Source organism: Lathyrus oleraceus, chromosome 3, assembly GCF_024323335.1.
Source record: "Lathyrus oleraceus cultivar Zhongwan6 chromosome 3, CAAS_Psat_ZW6_1.0, whole genome shotgun sequence".
Classification (NCBI taxonomy): Eukaryota; Viridiplantae; Streptophyta; class Magnoliopsida; order Fabales; family Fabaceae; genus Lathyrus; species Lathyrus oleraceus.
Window position 1 is genome coordinate 516,379,062 of NC_066581.1, and position 20,714 is coordinate 516,399,775.

General features: G+C 32.0%; 2 protein-coding genes across 2 annotated transcripts; one reads left to right on the forward strand and one right to left on the reverse strand.

The window, feature by feature from the left end:
- Window positions 1-3,555: 3,555 nt before the first annotated feature.
- On the reverse strand, window positions 3,556-8,383 carry LOC127131919 (cleavage stimulation factor subunit 50). Its single transcript, XM_051060802.1, has 9 exons — window positions 8,105-8,383; window positions 7,797-8,021; window positions 5,892-5,964; window positions 5,703-5,775; window positions 5,536-5,622; window positions 5,164-5,234; window positions 4,964-5,015; window positions 4,814-4,871; window positions 3,556-3,605 (listed from the first exon to the last, which is right to left on the reverse strand). The coding sequence occupies exons 3-9, from the start codon at window positions 5,918-5,920 to the stop codon at window positions 3,556-3,558; spliced, it is 420 nt and encodes a 139-aa protein (XP_050916759.1). The 5' UTR covers window positions 5,921-5,964; window positions 7,797-8,021; window positions 8,105-8,383.
- Window positions 8,384-10,681: 2,298 nt separating this feature from the next.
- LOC127128554 (amino acid transporter AVT1I) lies at window positions 10,682-12,480 on the forward strand. The gene is made up of 3 exons (XM_051057900.1): window positions 10,682-10,993; window positions 11,090-11,697; window positions 11,804-12,480. The coding sequence occupies exons 1-3, from the start codon at window positions 10,831-10,833 to the stop codon at window positions 12,329-12,331; spliced, it is 1,299 nt and encodes a 432-aa protein (XP_050913857.1). The 5' UTR covers window positions 10,682-10,830; the 3' UTR covers window positions 12,332-12,480.
- The last annotated feature ends 8,234 nt before the right edge of the window (window positions 12,481-20,714 follow it).

Genomic DNA, 20,714 nt, shown 5'->3' on the forward strand with positions numbered 1-20,714 from the left:
GAACTCTTCTTGCAACTGCAGCCATCAACAATTGGTTCTTACACCAACTCGATGTTAACAATGCATTTTTACATGGGGAATTGCAGGAAGATGTGTATATGACCATACCTGAAGGTGTTACATGTCACAGGCCCAATCAAGTATGCAAACTCCAAAAGAGTTTATATGGTCTGAAACAAGCCAGTCGCAAATGGTATGAAAAGCTAACAGCTATTTTCCTTCAACAAGGGTACACTCAATCTACTTCTGATTATTCCCTTTTCACTTTGAAAACTGATGCTCAATTTACAACTATTTTAGTCTATGTTGATGACATAATCCTAGCTGGAACCTCTATGTCTGAATTTGATCGTATTAAACTCATTCTAGATGAAAATTTTAGCATAAAAAACCTGGGCATACTCAAGTATTTTCTTGGCCTCGAGGTTGCTCATTCAAAGGCAGGGATTTCACTATCACAACGAAAATAATATCTTGATCTCTTGCAGGAATCTGGTATGCTTGGATCCAAACCAGCTCCCACACCTATTGATCCATCAGTTAAACTACATGTTGATAGTGGCAAAGCTTTTGAAGATATTGGAGCTTATAGACGATTAATAGGTCGTTTGCTGTACCTTAACACCACACGCCCAGACATTACCTATGCCACGCAGCAACTCATTCAGTTTCTTTATAATCCGACAATGGCACACTCCCATGCTGCTTGTAGAGTCATACGCTATTTGAAGAATAGCCTTGGTAGAGGAATTCTGTTTCACAGGAATGCTGAATTACAACTTCTTGGCTTCTCAGATTCTTATTGGGCAGGGTGCATTGATTCAAGGAGGTCCACTTCAGGATATTGCTTCTTCCTTGGTACTTCTCTCATATTGTGGTGTACAAAGAAACAATATACTATTTCCAGATCATCATCGGAGGCTGAGTACCGGTCGCTGTCATTTGCCACATGTGAATTGCTTTGGTTGATAATCCTTATGAAGGAGCTGCACATCACATGTACCAAACTTCCTGTCCTTTATTGTGACAGCCAAAGTGCAATGCATATTGCGTCCAATCCGGTGTTTCATGAACGAACCAAACATCTTGAGATCGATTGCCATTTGGTCCGTGAAAAACTACAGCAAGGCTTACTTCGGCTCCTACCAATTTCCACTCATGAGCAACTTGCTGATTTTCGAACTAAAGCATTACCAACTTCAACTTTCAACAAGTTTATTTCCAAGCTTGGCATGATCAACATTCACCATGCTTAGCTTGAGAGGGATTGTTAAGATTAGCTACTTTAATCATTGAATTAGATTAGTTTATCAATATAGTTGGTAAGGCTATGGTTAGTTAGGTGGTTATTTGGTTAGTTAGTTTCATTTGATTGGTTATTATGTGATAGAAGTGTGCTATATAAGAGTTGTACTATCACACTTGAATAATCAATGAAGCTATGATTCTCTCTTCTTGAAGTTTCTTTCTCATTTCCATTTTATTATTCTTTCTTCAATGATGAAATAGCTTCATCACAATAGATCTATATATAGTTCAGATACATTTATTATTCAATTAACTTAAATTATTGTCTCTTATACATAGGATGAGAGGAAGTAAATATCAAAGATATATATATATATATATATATATATATATATATATAGCTCAAATACATTTATTATTCAATTAACATATATTATTGTATCTGATAAATTGGATCAGAGGATGTAAATATCAAAGATATACATAAAATATATATCTGATCTATATATAGTTGAAATAGATTGATTTTAAACTAAATTATTGTCTCTTAGAAATATGAGCAGAGGAAGTAAATCTCAAAGATTATCATAAACCATATATTTGATCTATATATAGTTGATATACAATGATTATTCAATTAACCTAAATTATCGTCTCTTATAAATAGGTTAAGAGGAAGTAAATCTTAAAGATATAAATAAATATTTGTTTGATCTATATATAGTTCAAATACATTGATTATTCAATTAAAATAAACTATTCTCTCTTATAAATAGGATGAGAGGAAGTAAATCTCAAAGATATACATAAACTATATATTGGATCTATATATAGCTCAGATACATTTATTATTTAATTAACATATATTATTGTATCTGATAAATTGGATCAGAGGATGTAAATCTCAAAGATATACATAAAGTATATATTTGGTCTATATATAGATCAAATCCATTGATTATTCAATTAACCTGAATTATTGTCTCTTATAAATAGGATCAGAGAAAATAAATTTCAAAGACATACATAAATTATATATTTGATCTATATACAGTTGAGATACATAGATTATTCAATTAAATTAAATTATTTTCTTTTATAAATAGGATCAGAGAAAATAAATTTCAAAGATATACATAAACTATTTATTTAATTTATATAATGTTCAGATACATTGATTTTTCAAATAACCTATATTATTGTCTCTTATTAATAAGATCAGAGGAAGTAAATCTCAAAGATATTCATGAACTATATATTTGATCTATATATAGTTCAAATACATTGATATTTCAATTAACATAAATTATTGTCTCGAATAAATAGGATAAGAGTAAAAAAATCTCAAAGATATACATAAACTATATATTTGACCTATATATAAGTCAGATACATTGATTATTTAATTAACTTAATCATTATCTCTTATAAATATAATCAGAGAGAATTAAATCTTAAAGATATAAATAAACTATATATTTGATCTATATATAATTAAGATACATTGATTATTCAATTAACCTAAATTATTGTCTCTCTTATAAATAGGATTAGAGGAATTAAATCTCAAATATACATATAAATTATATAGTTGATCCATATATAGTTCAGATACATTGATTATTCAATTAACATAAATTATTCTCGTTTATAAATAAGACCGGAGGTATTAAATCTCAAAGATATACATAAAATATATATTTGATGTATATATAATTCTGATATATTAATTATTCAATTAACCTAAATTATTATCTATGATAAAGAGGATAAGTGGAACTAAATCTCAAAGATATACATAAATAATATATTTGATCTCACTACAACAAACAAGACCTTAGACAGCGCTTTTTTTAGCCTTAGACAGCGCTTTAAAGCGCTGTCTAAACCTCCGCTGCTAAAGGTTTAGACAGCGCTTTTTTAAATCTTAAAAGCGCTGTCTAAGCCCCCCCCTTAGACAGCGCTTTGGCCAAAAGCGCTTTATAAGACCCTCTTATTTTAAATTTTTTAGGTATACCTTAGACAGCGCTTTTGAAAAGCGTTGTCTAAGGGGGGGGGGGGCTTAGACAGCGCTTTTTGAAAAGCGCTGTCTAAGGTATACCTAAAAAAATTAAAATAGGAGGGTCTTAGAAAGCGCTTTTGGCCAAAGCGCTGTCTAAGCCCCACCCCCTTAGACAGCGCTTTGGCCAAAAGCGCTTTCTAAGACCCTCCTATTTTAATTTTTTTAGGTATACCTTAGACAGCGCTTTTCAAAAAGCGCTGTCTAAGATATACGAAAATTTTTGAAGCTTTTGTTTTAAACCACATTCAAACGTAGACATAGACCAGAACCTTCAGTTTCATCAAACACCATAAACCTTCAGTTTCATCAAACACCATAAAATAAAACCGAAAATTCAAACGTTTTCATAATAATAATTGAAAATTTTAACAGAAAAAACACGCATAGAAAACACATAACGTGACAACAAAGTTAATTAAAAAAAACACACACACATGATTAAACCTTAATGATTGGTGGTTCATGCTTCAACCGTTATAAACGCAAAACAATAAACAAATTAACGAAACTCTAACCTTTAATAACTTTTGTTGCAGAAATTCTTGCGATGAATATAACAAGGAGAAGAGTTGTTCAAAGCAAGGTGGCTAGTGTTATTATTATGCAACTTATAACAAATAAAAAATGAAAAAAATAAAATAAATTTAATTTAATATTAAATTAAAATGTTGTGGCTGCGTTGAAAGGAGAATAAAAAATAGAAAAAGTAAAATGAAAAAGTTGTTAGAGAAAGTCTTGTTTTTGGTCTGGTTTGTTTCTACTTTCTAGATTAGATAGATTCATATAAAAGGACATACACAAAACTTGGTCTTTTATTTTGCTTTGACTAAGACTAAAAACAATGACTATTATACTATTCAAAGTCTAAATTAAATTTCAATTTTTTTTACCTATTTGAATTTTTTTATAGTTTGATTAAGTTTAGTATACTCCAAAAGGTGGTAAATGGGTAAATCTTATAAACTATGCTTTCTTGTTTTTTATTTATGAAAATGAATCAAGACTGAGTCAGTCAAAAGTTATTCTTACATGTTTGGTTTATTTAAAAGTTTGTCTTTATAATTGATATTACTTTTAAGTTAAGAATGGTAATTTTTGACTGAATAGTTAATTTAATATTGAAATTTATTATTCTATTTTATTTTAAATAAATATAGTCAAATATTTATTATTTTTTTCTTTAATTTGATTTTAGTTAAAATAATTTTCATATGTCACTACAAGAATAATATATAATAAAATAATTGCATTAGCAACATATTAAGAAAATACTGATAATAATATTTTGTTTGAATAGAACAATAGTATGTTTGAATAGAACCTCTAAGTATTGACGTATTGACAGCAACCCGATACTAAATGGTGGGACAAAAATGCATAAATGGAGATTGCATACTATTATGAAACAAAAGAATGCAAAAAATGGAGATTGAATCCATTTTTGTAAGGAAAAAGACAATATTAGCATATTATTAAGTAGATAGGTGTGATAAAAATAAATACCTGCCAACAGAAAGTCTCCTGAGGGGTGAAAAGATACAGAGCGAACATTGTGTGTGTCCTGCAAGACAAAACTCAACATAAATGAAAGTTTATGCTTAATTCTTATTGTTGCTCGTTTGTTGCTAGCATATAAATGTAGAAAAGCACTACCTGGATAAGCCTGTATGATCTCTTGGCATTGGCTTTTGAAACATCAAAAAACCTAAAGGATATTAGACCAGTGTGTTAAACTGACAAATTCTAAGAGCACTTTCAAAATATAAAGGACCGAAATGAGAAAAAAGAATACGGATGAGATGCATATTGCAGAACCAAAATTAAATAAGTTAGATTACTGCAAGAGATGATACCTTATTGTCTGATCTTTGGCTCCAGAAACCAGGATAGTACCTTGCGGATGAAAATCCAGATCATTTATTGGCTGCAGTTTTGTTATATATATATATATATATATAAGAAAAGTCAGATATATGAAGACAGTTTCTAAGAATTATTTCATCAGGGTTACAATTCACCAAGTAAAAGCATAATGAATTATGTCAAAACAAAAAATCTTCCAAAACTCATAAGTATAAGAGCAAGTGTAACAATACAGGGAAAAAAACTCCACAACAACATAGACAAATAGAAGCTAGCACTTTGATATTCAAATGCTGTGTATCTTCCATAATAAATAGTTTCACATGAAAAATTCAACAGAACGTAGAAAAGTGAAAATATACTTGTGTATGGTCATAATATGTTTTTAGAACAGACCGCACAGGACCATCCTTTGCATCTGGGAGCAACGTCTGCTTGATCTTTGAAACCTGCCAAATAAATTGAAACATAAGTTTGAAAATTGTATCAAGAAAGAACAATACATTCAGTCTAAATAATAAATCAGCACCTCAAATAGCTTTATTGATGTATCTGCACTTCCGGTGGCAACAAACCTTCCATCAGGACTAAACTTAGCACATCTGCCAATCAGTTCAAAAATCAAATAACAAAAACTAACTGCTTATTAGTAGGGTTTGCATGATATTTTGAAACTATAATGCAGGATAAGTGTATGTTATTCAAGCATATTGCATACCTTGTGTTCGGAAAGGTGCCGTGTCTCATGCTTTGGGAAACTCTTTGACGAACCTTTTAAATCTGCCAAAGAACTGTTACACCAAAACACAATTTTCAAGGGTGAAAATGTTTCCCCTGTCCTGATTTCTATCTTAAAATGAAGGAACTTTAAAGTAGTATTCCAAGTAGCATGAAACCAAAATAAAAGATAACAATATGATCATTTTGGAAGTATTTGTTAATCTAAAGATGGACTCAAATATGTAGTCCTACTTTCGTTAGATGAAATATTTGCTTTAATGAATAATAAAACAGGTAAAACAAACAAACCTCCAAGTAGAGCCTATATCTAATATACAATGGCATATCCCTGTGTCCTAAGAATCTTACATGCTAACTCTTTACTTTATTCATTTTCAATTAATAGAAATGAGTGTTATTCTTGGTTAAACTGTTCCATACTTGCCTAAAATCGATAAGCCTGAACTGAACTGCTTCTTCCTTACAAGTTTAAATAAAGATAAAGAAAAAACTATGGAGTTAAACTAAAAGCAATAATTCTCCACAACAGCTATGGAACCAACTGCTAAACATTCCTCGGTATTCCACACAAAACAAACATATAAAACAGTAGTAAAAATTAATGAAACATTAGCTTGCAACAAAGGTACCAACAAGTAACATCATAATATCAAGCATTTCTCAGACAGGCAAACTAAACACTGTTCCATTAACTTCAAATGCAAAGGAAAGTATCCAAAACAATAGAACAAATGTAAAAAAAATTGCCTGAAAAGGCAAGTTTATATATTACACAAAAAGAGAGGAGTAAACTCCCAAGTTCATATTTGAATCATTTTGCTGCAAGACACATTAGTCCCCAAGAATCCAAAAATTAAAAAAATAGTCCCTAAGAACCTCAAATATAGGACCATACTAGTCCTTTTTACGAATAGGGACTAAGCCATACAATCTATAGTGAAGAAGTCCTAGAGAGACATAGATGATATGTCTCTTATCTGCTACAAAAATGTCTCTTATTGATGCTTCTGCAGCACATATCTCCAAACCGCTTAAGATGACACTTTATTCTCTTTTATTGAATGGAAATGCGCACAACTTTCTCTTCAAAGATTGTATTCCTGGTCCTATCTTCAATGATCAGTCCTCCACCATAACACTCTTATCTCTAACAGAGTGAACTCCTAACTCCCAACATTTAGTCCCACACGATACATTTCCACATACCAAAAAATTGGTTTCATACAATAGTGTCGATACTTAAAGCAAAACATAAATAAGAACACTTCCAATTGACTAGTTTATAAAAAAGGTGTAACTGGCAGTAATATGCATTCTGTCATATATCAGCACTTATGGTCCAAGACGTGTGAGACAGTGTCATTATAATCTCTACAAATATATCATAAGTTACAGTTTGTTTGTAATCATAGGATAAGTTAACCAACTAAAAACACAGTTGAGGACCAAAATGACTTAAAATGACATTCAAAATGAGATTCAAAATGACAAAACAAACATTATTGAGGATGTGTTTGCAATTTTGATATGCCTCGCAGGTTAAGAAACCAATAGGGTGATTAAATCTAAACCAATATGACAAAAAACAGTGATTTATCAATTCAGGTGCATTCCATTCCAAGTCACTGTTGCAATTTGTATATCATAATACAGTACTACCTAGAAGTAAAAGTTACTATTGATTAAATCTCCAGCATCGAATCAACAGGATACACCCATAGATATATAAACCAAAAACCCTAATGGATCTAAAAATATTTGAAACCCTAATTAAAACAAAATAATTCAAAACTGAAAAGGATTGTTACAGTTAAATCATGAAGTAAATGATTAAGTGATGAGTCAAAATCTGCAATGAAAAACTCATCTGAAACAAACATACCAGCCATGGAGACGCTTGTGGAGGTTGATTGTGTACTCCCTGGTAACAACCTCTTCTTTTCTACCACCTGCACCCTTCTCCACCATTTTCAACTTCTGATAACCCTAAAACCTATACAAATACAACAAATCTGTTTGAACAATCATTGGTGCCATCCAATAGAATCGTTGCCTTTCAAAGCTTCAAATAATTCCTCCCTCTTCTCTTCCTTCAGAGTCTTAGAATCTGTTTGAACAATCATTGGTGCCAATTTAATTGATTATAAAATAATCAGAAAAAAAAGAGAATGAAGTTGATTGAGAAAGTACCGGCGAAACTCAAAGTAGCTAGGGTTTTCTTGTAGGAGAGAGGACAGTATAAACAGCCATAGACCATAGGACCAAGAACGGGACCTCTTCCGGCTTCGTCGATTCCCATTATGCAAGGCTCCGATGCCCATTCTGGAACCATAGCTTCGGATCCCATTTTCGCACATATAATGGGGTTTAGGGGAAGAATCTTTCACACAGGATAAACAAGCTCTGATTGAGGGTTGGAAGAAGGGGGAGTGGATTTGGGAGAAAGAGAAGCAAGCTCTGATTGAGGGTTTGGGAGAAGAATGTAGGATTTTTAGGATTTGGGAGGGAATAACTTTTTTTCGTGACATGGAGGGAATAAAGACTTTAGACAGCGCTTTTGGTTTTAATTTTTTTTTTTAATTTAAAGACTTTAGACAGCGCTTTATCAAAAGCGCTGTCTAAGGTCTATATTTAAAAACACTTTCTAAAAGCGCTGTCTAAGGGGGGGTCTTAGACAGCGCTTTTAGAAAGCGCTGTCTAAGACCCCCCCTTAGACAGCGCTTTCATTATTTTTTTGGAACATTTTCCGTGTTTTATTTTAATTTTAACCTTAGACAGCGCTTTCTTTTAAAAGCGCTGTCTAAGATGCGCTGTTAAAAGTCATTTTTGGCGTAGTGTCTATATATAACTGAGTTACATAGATTTTAATCTAAATTGTTGTCTTTTATAAATAAGATTAGAGGAAGTAAATTTCAAAGATCTACATAAATATATATCAGATATATATATAGTTTCTAAATATTGATTATTCAATTAACCTAAATTATTATCTCTTATAGATAGGATATGAGGAAGTAAATCTCAAAAATATACATAAACTATATATTTGATTTATATATAATTTTAATAAATTGATTATTCAATTAACCCAAATTATTGTCTCTTATAAATAGGTAGGGAGGATGTAAATATCAAAGATGTACAGAAATTATATATTAATTATTCAATTAACATAAATTATTGTGTCTAACAAATAGAATCAGAGGAAAAAATATCAAAGATATTCATAATCTATACATTTAATTTATATACAATTCATATACATTGATTATCAAATTAACATAAATCATTGTCTCTTATAAATATAGTCAATGAAATTAAATCTCAGAGATAGAGGTAAACTATATATTTGATCAATATATAATTTAGATATATTGATTATTCAATTAACATAAATTATTGTATGTTATAAATATGATCGGAGGAATTAAATCCCAAAGATATAGATAAACTATATGTTTGATCTATATATAGTTCTAATACAATTATTATTCAATTAATCTAAATTATTGTCTATCATAAACAGGACATGAGGAACTAAATCTCAAAAATATACATGAAGTATATATTTGATCCATATAAACTTGAGATTGATTGATTTTAAACTAAATTCTTGCCATTTATAAAAAAGATCAGAGAAACTAAATCTCAAAGATATCAATAAATTATATATATATATATATATATATATATATATATATATATATATATATTTCATATGCATTGATTATTCAATTAATCTAAATTATTGTCTCTTATAAATAGGTTCAGAGGATGTAAATCTCAAATATATAAATAAATATTTATTTGATCTATATATAATTCAGATACATTGATGAATCAATTAACAGAAATTTATGTCTCTAACAAATAGGCTGAGAGGAAGTAAATCTCAAAGATATACATAAACTATGTATTTGATCTATATATACTTCAGATACATTGATTATTCAATTAACTTAAATTAACTTCTCTTATAAATAGGTTAAGAGGAAGTAAAAGTCAAAGATATACATAAATATATATTTGACCTATATATAATTCAGATACATTGATTATTCAATTAACAAAAGTTATTTTCTCTAATAATTAGGATAAAAGGAAAAAAATCTCAAAGATATACACAAACTATATATATATATATATATATATATATATTATATATATATAATATATATAATATATTATTTCAGATACATTGATTATTCAATTAACATTAATCATTATCTCTTATAAATATAATCAAAGGAATCAAATCTCAAAGATATAAATAAACTATATATTAAGTTAACCTAAATTATTGTCTCTCTTATAAATAGGATAAGAGGAAGAAAATCTCAAATATACACATAAATTATATATTTGATCTATATATAGTTCAAATACATTGATTATTCAATTAACATAAATTATTGTCCTTTATAAATAAGATTGGAGGAATTAAATCTCAAAGATATATATAAATTATTTATTTGATCAGTATATAGTTCCGATACATTGATTATTCAATTAACCTAAATTGTTTTCTATTATAAATAGGATTAGAGGAACTAAATCTCAAAGATATACATAATATATAATTTAATCTATATATAATTCAGATACATTAATTTAAAGCTAAATTATTGTCTTTAATATATATGATCAGAGGAAGTAAATCTCAAAGATATACATAAACCGTATATTTGATGTATATATAGTTTAGATACATTGATTATTCAATTAAACTAAATTATTGTCTATTATATATAGGATCTAAGGAAGTAAATCTCAAAGATATAAATAAACTATATATTTGATCTATACATAGTTCAGATAAGTTGATTATTCAATTAACCTAAATTATTGTCTCTTATAAATAGGATGAGGATCAGAAGAAGTAAATCTCAAAAATATTCATAAACATTTAGTAAATTATGTCTGCAAAATTTGCTGGAGAAGTCCAATGCACATTAAATGTGCCCTTACTAGGAGATGCTATAGATAATGAAGAGAAGAGAGTTAGAGCCTCTGATCCTCCAAACAAAAATGAAGCATCTTTTTTTCATACATGTCTTAATGGAATCAATTCCATTGCAGGTGTCATTCTATAATAACATATACTTGATTCAAATTTAGGATTTCTAATTATTTTAAAATATGTTGATGACGTTTTATATGACGTTGATATTACAGGTGTTGCAACACAATCAGTTGCATATGCATTAGCCTCAGGAGGATGGTTAAGTTTAGCACTTTTTTTTTCTATTGCTGCAGCAGCATTTTACACTGCCTTATTAATGAAAAGATGTATGGAAAAACATTCCAGCATTAAGACATTTCCTGACATGGGTGAACATGCATTTGGAAAAACAGGAAAATTAATAGCAGAAATATCAATGTATACTGAGGTCTACTTGGTTTCTATAGGTTTCTTGATTCTAGAAGGAGACAATTTGAGTAACCTATTTTCTATGGAAGAGTTTCAAGTGGCTGGTATATCAATTGGTGCAAAGCAATTCTTTGTGATATTGGTTGCACTTATTATTTTGCCGACGATTTATATGGAAAATCTGAGTTTGATTTCTTATGTATCTGCAAGTGGTGTCTTTGCTTCTACAGCTATTGTATTGTCAATAGCATGGACTGCAGCATTTGATGGAGTTGGTGTTCATCAAAAGGGTGATTTATTGAATTGGAATGGTATTCCTACAGCTGTTAGCTTGTATATCTATTGCTATAGTGCACATCCTATTTTTCCAGTTCTCTACACTTCCATGAAGAATAAACGTCAATTCTCAAATGTAGGTGCTTTTGCTTTTTTTTTCCAATTATTTTTTTAATTTTCCTATTTTTTTTGAATGAAATAATGAATGAGAGCTAATATTATGTTTTTCCTTTACATTGCAGGTCCTATGTGTATGCTTTATGTTCGCAACAACTATTTGTGCATCAATGGCTATAATTGGTTACTTGATGTTTGGTTCAAAAGTTGAATCACAAATAACATTAAGCTTACCATTAAACAAAATAAGTTCAAGAATAGCTATATACACAACCTTGGTGACTCCAATGTCTAAGTTTTCTTTGATGGTATTACCAATTACAAACGCTTTAAAAGATTTACTCCCAAAGACTTACAAGAATAAGAAAATGGCCAATATCTTTTTGAGTACTATTCTTTTAATTAGTATGGTGATTGTTACATTGACTCTTCCATTTTTTGGATCTCTCATGTCATTGGTTGGAGCATTTTTAACTGTCACGGCATCTATTCTTCTTCCTTGTTTGTGTTACTTAAAGATTTCAGGCACTTACAGGAAATTTGAGTTTGAGACAATGGCAATAGTGCTAATAATATTAGTTTCTATAGTGATGGGAATATCTGGAACATACACTTCAGTTGTTGACCTAATACAAAAGTCTTATAACAAATAGCATATTTATCCAGCGATGGTGAATAAGTTTAAAGACTACCAACCACTTTTTAGAAATGCAAAAAGTCTCGATGATGTAAGCATTATAAGTCAATAATTTTGATACTTGTATCAAATTATTTATTAATAATAAAATATATATTTTTGTTATATTTGTTTAATAACACGTTAAGTGTGACTTAATCATGAGATCATATTAAAAATAAGAACATTATTTCTAAAGTATGCCTAGTTATTATTACAAATAATACATTTTATTTCAACGGTTTCACCTCATCTAACAACTTATTTCGTCGATTTCTGTATATAACCAAGGGGTAAAATAAATCTGGGTACATGCTTCGAATCACAAAAATTGCATATTATGTTTTTATTTCATTAAAAATGACGTCTTCCTTCATATTTTATTTTTATTCAAAAAGTAATCCATGTTTCACTTCGGTTATGTCTCCCAACCAAGGGGAAATAGTTTACTCTTGTTATATATAGCTTAGCTTGTAGAATTCAGTTTCACTTGCCAAAAATAACACACTAACACACACATAACCCTAATAAAGAGCCCTAAACAACGATAACTCTAAACACATATCATCGTCCAAAATGATGATATGAGTTTAGGGCTCTCGTTTATTACTTGTGAGAATGAAAGAAAAAATCCTTGTTGTTGTTGTTGTTGTCGTTGTTGTTGTTCTTGTTGTCGTTGTCGTTGTTGTTGTTGTTGGTGGTGGTGGTGGTGATGGTGTCGTTGTTATTGTTGTTGTTGGTAATGGTGGTGTTGTTGCTGTTGTCGTTGTTGTTGTTGATGTCGTTGTTGTTATTGTTGTTGGTGGTGATGGTGTTGTTGTTGTTGAGACCCTAAACCGTAAAAGTTTAATATTGTTGTTGTTAAAACTAATATTGAATGTTAGATGTTGTTGTTTTTGTTGAAATAAGTAAGTTGTAGGTTTATTGTTGATGTTTATGTGATTTTGTTGAGAGATTTTTTATTTTATAATTTGTTATTTAATATTGTTGTTGTTTAGATTAAAATTGAATTTTAATGTTGTTGTTGTTGTTATTGTTGTTGTTGTTGTTGTTGTTGTATTTGAGTTGTTGATGTTGTTATTGTGGTTGTTGTTTAGTTGTTCTACCTCCACTAGTACAAAAATATCTTTTATTAGAGGTTGTTAAGTCAGTTCACCTGCCATCTAACTTAAGAAACGAGGCGGTGTCAATTACATAAATATTTGTAACTTATTTAGGTTGGTTTCATGTAAAACTAACTTAAAAAAGATTAAATAAAAAAATATAAGTCATATTAACTTTATTAAGTCACTTATGTGCACTAACTGATTTAAAAAGTCTATTTATTAAGTCAATTGTGTCATACCTCAATTTTGTCATCGATCAAAAAATCAATGCATTCACAAGACATTTTTATCATAACATGCATTTCATCTCGTATAATGCTTAAAATGTCGAGCAAAATAAATTTTTGGTTCTACAGACAGATCGACTGAATCATTTCTCAAGTGTGCATAAATTTAGCGGGCGAAACATTTAAAGATCGGGTACACGTCAGTTTTATTGATCTACGATTTGCTTGGTTCAAACAGACCGACCAAATTTTTCGGCCTCGTTTTCATTCGCAATTCGATCTGTCTGAGCCTTTTCAACCAGATATTTTTTATTGCAAAATTTGATCTAAACCTGTCTGTTTTTCAGAGACTTATTTCGCACTGATCATTTTAGTGCATTTATTTTTAATTTTCAAGCATTTCACGCCCTATTTTTATTCATTCTTAATCATTTTATTGAAATTTATTTGAATTTTTATTACATTTTAATGTTTTAGATTCATTTTACATTAAAATCATAAAAGAGGGACAGTTTGGGTATTGTCATACCCAAAATTTTAACAATTTTCCATTGTATAGTTTTAAAAAGCTTTTTAACTTTAAATAAATGAGATTGCACAGGCATTTGCTATTGGTGCTTATAGTTTGTCATATTTTGAAATAAGGATCTTCACGTAAACTTGTTACTTATTTTGATTCGCAATTACAAACTGAAATATCAAATGTTGTTTATTGGTAAAATTTTGTTGATATTACTCATGTGCAAGAAATACAAAAGAAATACAAAAAGAAGTTACTCTTTCGAAAAGAAAAAAAACTATTCATATATTTAGAATTTGCTCATATAATCATGAAATGAGATAGCTTGAAGGTAGAAGAGGAAAGAAGAAAAGGGAAAATTCGCATAACCAACTTCGCCCGACTTCGCCGAAAAATGAAACATATCTCCCCAGAAATCGCGTCAACCACAACTTTGAAACATATTGATCTTACCTTCGAAGCTTCCATTAGTTTTCTTTTTACTCTTGCCTTTTTATTTCTATTTGAAAGGTGAACAACGTTGAATGGAAGAAGTGTTGGAAATCCCTCAAAACCTATGGAGAATTTCAACCAATCTTGATGAACAAGATTGTTATCACTCACACAATAACAACGAAAAGAAAGAACAATAGAGAAAGAAAGAGTGTGTTGAACGATGAAAGAGAAGAGTAATATAATTCTGCAGAGTTTCTCTCTGCCCACAAACTGTGAAAAACTTCTTATTTACTTTGCAACTGAAAATACAGTGAATACAATGTTATGAATGCTATATTAACTTCTATTACAAAATAAGTGTTACTCCCTCTATTTATAGATTTAGGTTAATTTGGACCTCAATGCAAATCCCAAAATTATAAAAGTCCAAAATAGCTAACACTACTCAACACACTAGATGGTTCGACACTTCCTTGCTCTGTCGAGCAACCTGCTTCGATACAAGGAATTATAATTCAATACACCACCTAATTCATTGTGTCTAAGCTATCTACATTCATCATAGCTCTTAGCCTTCTAAACACTTTGACATGCACTCCCTTTGTCATGATGTCTGCAATATGATTCTCAGTTCTGCAGTGTTCCACAATCATCTTCCTATCTGCTACCTGCTCTCGAAGATAATGGAACCTCATCTCGATGTGCTTGCTTCGACCATGTGCTATCGGACTCTTCGTCAGATTGATAGCTGACATGTTGTCGATCTTCATGGTAATTGCTCCATGATTCTTTGTTGTTATCTCTTCGATCAAATTTAACATCCATGTTGCTTGACATGCACAAAGAGAAGCAGTTATGTGTTCTGCTTCGCACGACGATAATGCAACTACTGGCTTTTTTCTCGAACTCCAAGCAACTGGTGCACCACCTAGCATAAACATATAACCAGCTGTGGATTTTTGATCCTCAACATCACTACACCAACTTAGGTCGGTGTATCCCACTAATTTGCATTCATTTCCTTCATTAGCTGCAGGAAACAAAATGCCATAGTCGAGAGTTCCTTTTAGATACCTTAGTATCCTCTTCACCGTTGCTAGATGTGATACCTTTGGCTTCTGCATGAACCTACTCACCATACCTACATTGTATGCTAAGTCATGCCTTGTGTGAAAAAGGTATCGAAGTGACCCAATAGGTCTTCTATATTGGGTTGGGTCGACGTCATCTTCATCTGAATCTTTCGATAGTTGTAATCTGGGCTCAACTGGAGTCGAAGTTGGGTTGCAATCTTGCATCTCAAATCTCTTAAGTATTCCGCCTGCATACCTTCTTTGATGCATCATCAAACCTCTACCACTCTTGTAGAACTCGATGCCAAGAAAATATGAAATGTCACCCAGATCTGACATTTTGAATTCCTCGTAGAGATCACCTTTGAAGACTTCGATCTCCTTCTTGCAGCTACCTGTTATCAACAGGTCATCGACATAGAGGCATAGTATAAGCAATTCACTCTTGCTTCTTCTTACATATACTCCATGTTCAAATTTTCACTTCACAAATTCTTTCTCCCTTAGAAAGCCATCTATTTTCTTGTTCCAAGCTCTTGGAGCTTGTTTAAGTCCGTACAGGACTTTATGCAGCCTGTACACTTTTCTTTCTTTGCCATGTTTCACAAACCCAGCTGGTTGTGCAACATAAACTTCTTCTTCTAATGGGCCATTCAGGAATGCATATTTCACGTCCATCTGGCACATCTTCCAGTTGTTCATGTTTGCTAGACCAACAACCAACCTGATTGTTTTGATCCTAGCAACAGGTGCAAAAACTTCATCGAAGTCGATTCCTTCTTTCTGAAGAAATCCTTTCACCATAAGTCTCGCCTTGTGTCGAGTCACTTCTCCTTTGGGATTCAACTTCACCTTGTATACCCACTTCACATTGATTGCCTTCTTATTTTGGGGCAATTCGACAAGTGACCAAGTGTTGTTGACTTCGATTGACTTCAGCTCTTCGTCCATTACTTTCATCCACTTCGAATCTTTCAATGTCTCAGTTGCATTGATAGGTTCGACATCTGCGTAGAAAGCATAATGTACCAGCTCACATTCTTCATTGACCATATCATCTGATGTAATCACACATTCTTGCAATCTTGCAGGCATGTGTCTTGTTCTTTGAGGTCTGCTTGTGCTTGCTTCACCTCTGACTTCTTCCTGTCGAACTTCTCTTTCGACTTCACTATCTGGTTCATCATAAAAGATTCTCACTGAATCTTCCTTGGCATTCCCAGTCCAATCCCATTCTCTAATCTCATCTATGATCACGTCCCTGCTGATCACCACCTGCTTATTCACTGGGTCGAAGAACTTGTATCCTTCAGTCGAATGATATCCTATCAGGATCATCTGACTGGACTTGTCATCAAGTTTTCTTCTCAACTGATCTGGCACATGTCTATGTGCTATACATCTAAACACCCTCAGATGACTCAAGCTAGGCTTAACACCAGACCAACATTCTTCTGGCGTGATTCCTTCTAGCTTCTTCGTCGGACATCTGTTCAGGATATATGTCGCAGTCGACACATCTTCTCCCCACAATTCTTTGGGTAGATGCTTGCCTTTCAACATACTTTTAACCATATTCATAATGGTTCTATTCTTCCTTTCTCCGACTCCATTCTGATGTGGATTGTAGGGTGGCCCCACCTCATGCACAATCCCTTCTTTCATACATAATGCATCGAAGTATTTCGACACATATTCTCCACCACCATCAGTCCTCAAAATCTTGATCTGTCTTTCGACCATAGATTTAAACTTGGAAAATACCTCGATCACTTCACTTTTCTTCTGGATCAAGTAAGACCACAGTTTTCGACTAAAATCATCTATGAGTGTAACAAAGTATTTGTTACCTCCAACCGAATCCACCTGGAGAGGACCATATACACCAGAGTATATGACTTCAAGAATTGCCTTCGACCTGGTTTCTGCATCCTTACTGAAGTTGTTCTTATGCTGCTTTGCCTGCACACATTCTTCACACACTTCATTTGGAATGTCGATTTCTGGTAATCCTAAAACCATATTTCTTCTCTTTAAATATCTGATGTCTTTGAAATTGAGATGGTCAAGTCTGTAATGCCATATTCATTCATCTCTGCTGGCTGTTGTTGCAAGGCACTTATGCTCCATCTCATTTAGTTCAATCTTGAAGGTTCTATTCTGAGACATTGGAGCCTTCAAGATCAACCTTCCATTTGAGTCGAGAACTCTCATCATCTTGTCTTTGATTGACACCTTGTAGTTCTTTTCAACTAACTTCCTTATGCTGAGCAAATTACTCTTCATGCCTAGTATGTACAACACATTTGAAATTACTGACCTCTTGCCATCTTTCCGCATAATCAGAACATCACCAACACCTTCAGCTGCTAGAGTATTGTCATTTGCAAATTTCACCATATTCTTCATTGAGGGCTTTATGTTGACAAACCAATCTTTTCTTCCAGACATGTGTGATGAGCATCTTGAGTCAAAGTACCACTGGTCCTTGAATCTCTCTTCTTCTCTTGTTGTAACCATCAACAACGTCTCTTATTCTTCGTGTTTTTCCAGCTTTGCATAAGTTTCTTGATTCTTCTGCTTTTCTGGACAATCACTAGAATAGTGACCATACCTTTGACAGTTGTAACACTGAATGTGACTCTTGTATGACTTTTGACCACCACCTCTTTGGTTGCCTTGGTTCCAGGGTTTTCTCTAATTCAACCAGTTTCCTTCTTGCTGATTTCGACCAGTCAAATTGTTGTAGCCCCTTCTACATTTGTTGCCATTCCAGCTTTCTTTGTCTTTTCTTTCTTTTGCTGATTGAGCCTGCAAAGCCATATCACTCTCCGACTTTCCTGCAACTCTTTCATCCATTCTTTGTTCATGAGATTCAAGCGTCCCTTGAAGCTCTTCCTTTTTCAATTTTGACAAATCTTTCGACTCTTTTATGGCTACTACCACGTGGTCGAACTTTGGAACCAACGATCTCAAGATCTTTCCAACAACAGATCTTGATGTCAACACTTCTCCACATACCTTCATTTGATTCACCAGTTTCGTAACCTTGGTGAAGAAATCATTTATGCTTTCATTGTCTTCCATCTGAAACAATTCATATGTTCTTTTGTGAGTTTGTAACCTCACCTTTTTCACATTCTCCGTGCCTCCAATCGATTTCTCCATAATTTCCCATACTTCTTTTGCTGACTCTACATCACTAACATTTTCAAAGTTATCTGTATCAACACATTGATGGATTATAAAGAGAGCTTTATAATCTTTCTTCTTCAATTCTTTATGTGCAGCCTTTTCTTGATTCGTCGCGGCTTCTGCAAGTGTTGCTACTCCTTCCTCACAAGATCCGAAAGATCTTGATAATAGAACACAATCTTTATCTGCTTGCACAAATTCTCACAATTGTTGTTCTTGAAAATCAGAAGATTTGCTGGAAAATGTCCGTTTGGATGATTCGTTTCAATGGTAATTTTCTTCCCACGAATCGATTAAACTAGAGCTCTTGATACCAGATGTTGGAAATCCCTCAAAATCTATGGAGAATTTCAACCAATCTTGATGAACAAGATTATTATCACTCACATAATAACAACGAAAATAAAGAACAATGGAGAAAGAAAGAGTGTAAAGAACGATGAAGGAGAAGAGTAATATAATTCTGCAGAGTTTCTCTCTGACCACAAACTGTGAAAAACTTCTTATTCACTTTGCAACTGTAAAATACTGTGAATACAATGTTATGAATGCTCTATTCACTTCTATTACAAAATAATGGTTACTCCCTCTATTTATAGATTTAGGTTAACTTGGACCTCAATGCAAATCCCTAAATTATAAAAGCTCAAAATAGCTAACCCTACTCAACACACTAGGTGGTTCGACACTTCCTTACTCTGTCGAGCAACATGCTTTGACACAAAGAATTACAATTCAATAAGAAGTGTTTTGTTGTACTATTTTCGATTTGTGAATTTGGTTGAAAGGTATTTTCCTCTATGTTTAATTTGAAGAGGATGAACAGTAGAATTTTGAAAAATAGAATATCATCCTCCTTTTGCATTAATGTATTAGTGAAATATAAGTGTGTTGTTGTCTTCGACGATATTTAGGTCTCAATAACTTTTTTTATGATTATTATTTATTATGGAATAGGGATTATGAGACATTTTAATAATGGGGTCATTTTAGCATTATCTCAAAGTCTACTTGATATACAAACCTTTTTGTTTGTTTTTCTATTTAATTAATTAAGAAAAACTCGAAAATAGGTATTTATTTCGTTTAAACAAAAAATACAAAAATAACAAAAGACAAAGAAATATTTTTTTTTCTTAGGAACTAAAATTAACACAAACTCGTCAAACTTCTTTTTCTCCCTTGTGCATCCATCAAACTCCTTTCATAAAAGAGTAGTTTGATATGTTTTCCGCAAATACAAACAACTCCTAAGCCTCCATCGTACGAGCATGCAGGGGAACGTTTGGCCGCTAAAATGCGACCTTACACTATTCTCTAAAAGAAACTAACCCAAAAATCATTTTTACGAACCAAGGAAATCTGATTTTCTAATTGGACGTTGAGAATACGTAGGCACGGAGTTTTGAAACCTTAGCGAGCTCGATAATTAAAAACTTTCTTTTTTCTCTTTTCTTTTATAACCAATTTCCCTTCTTGTAAATATATTTTCATAAATAAGATAAAAATAAAACATACATATCCTTAGCAAACAATCAACCCTAAGATTAGAGAAGGTTCCCGTTGAGTACAACGGATGTGACGGGTGTTCATACCTTCATCTCGTATAACCGACTCCCGAACCGTAATTTCGTTGTGATAACCATTTTATCCCTTAATTTCCCTTAGGGTTTTATCGTCATTTCACATTTCCTTAGGAATAAATAAAGAACGGTGGAGACTCTATTAGTCATTTGCAAGCGTGCGATGTGGGAGGTTGTATTTTTCGAGATGCAACAGATATGAGCTAAATTTATAACTCAAA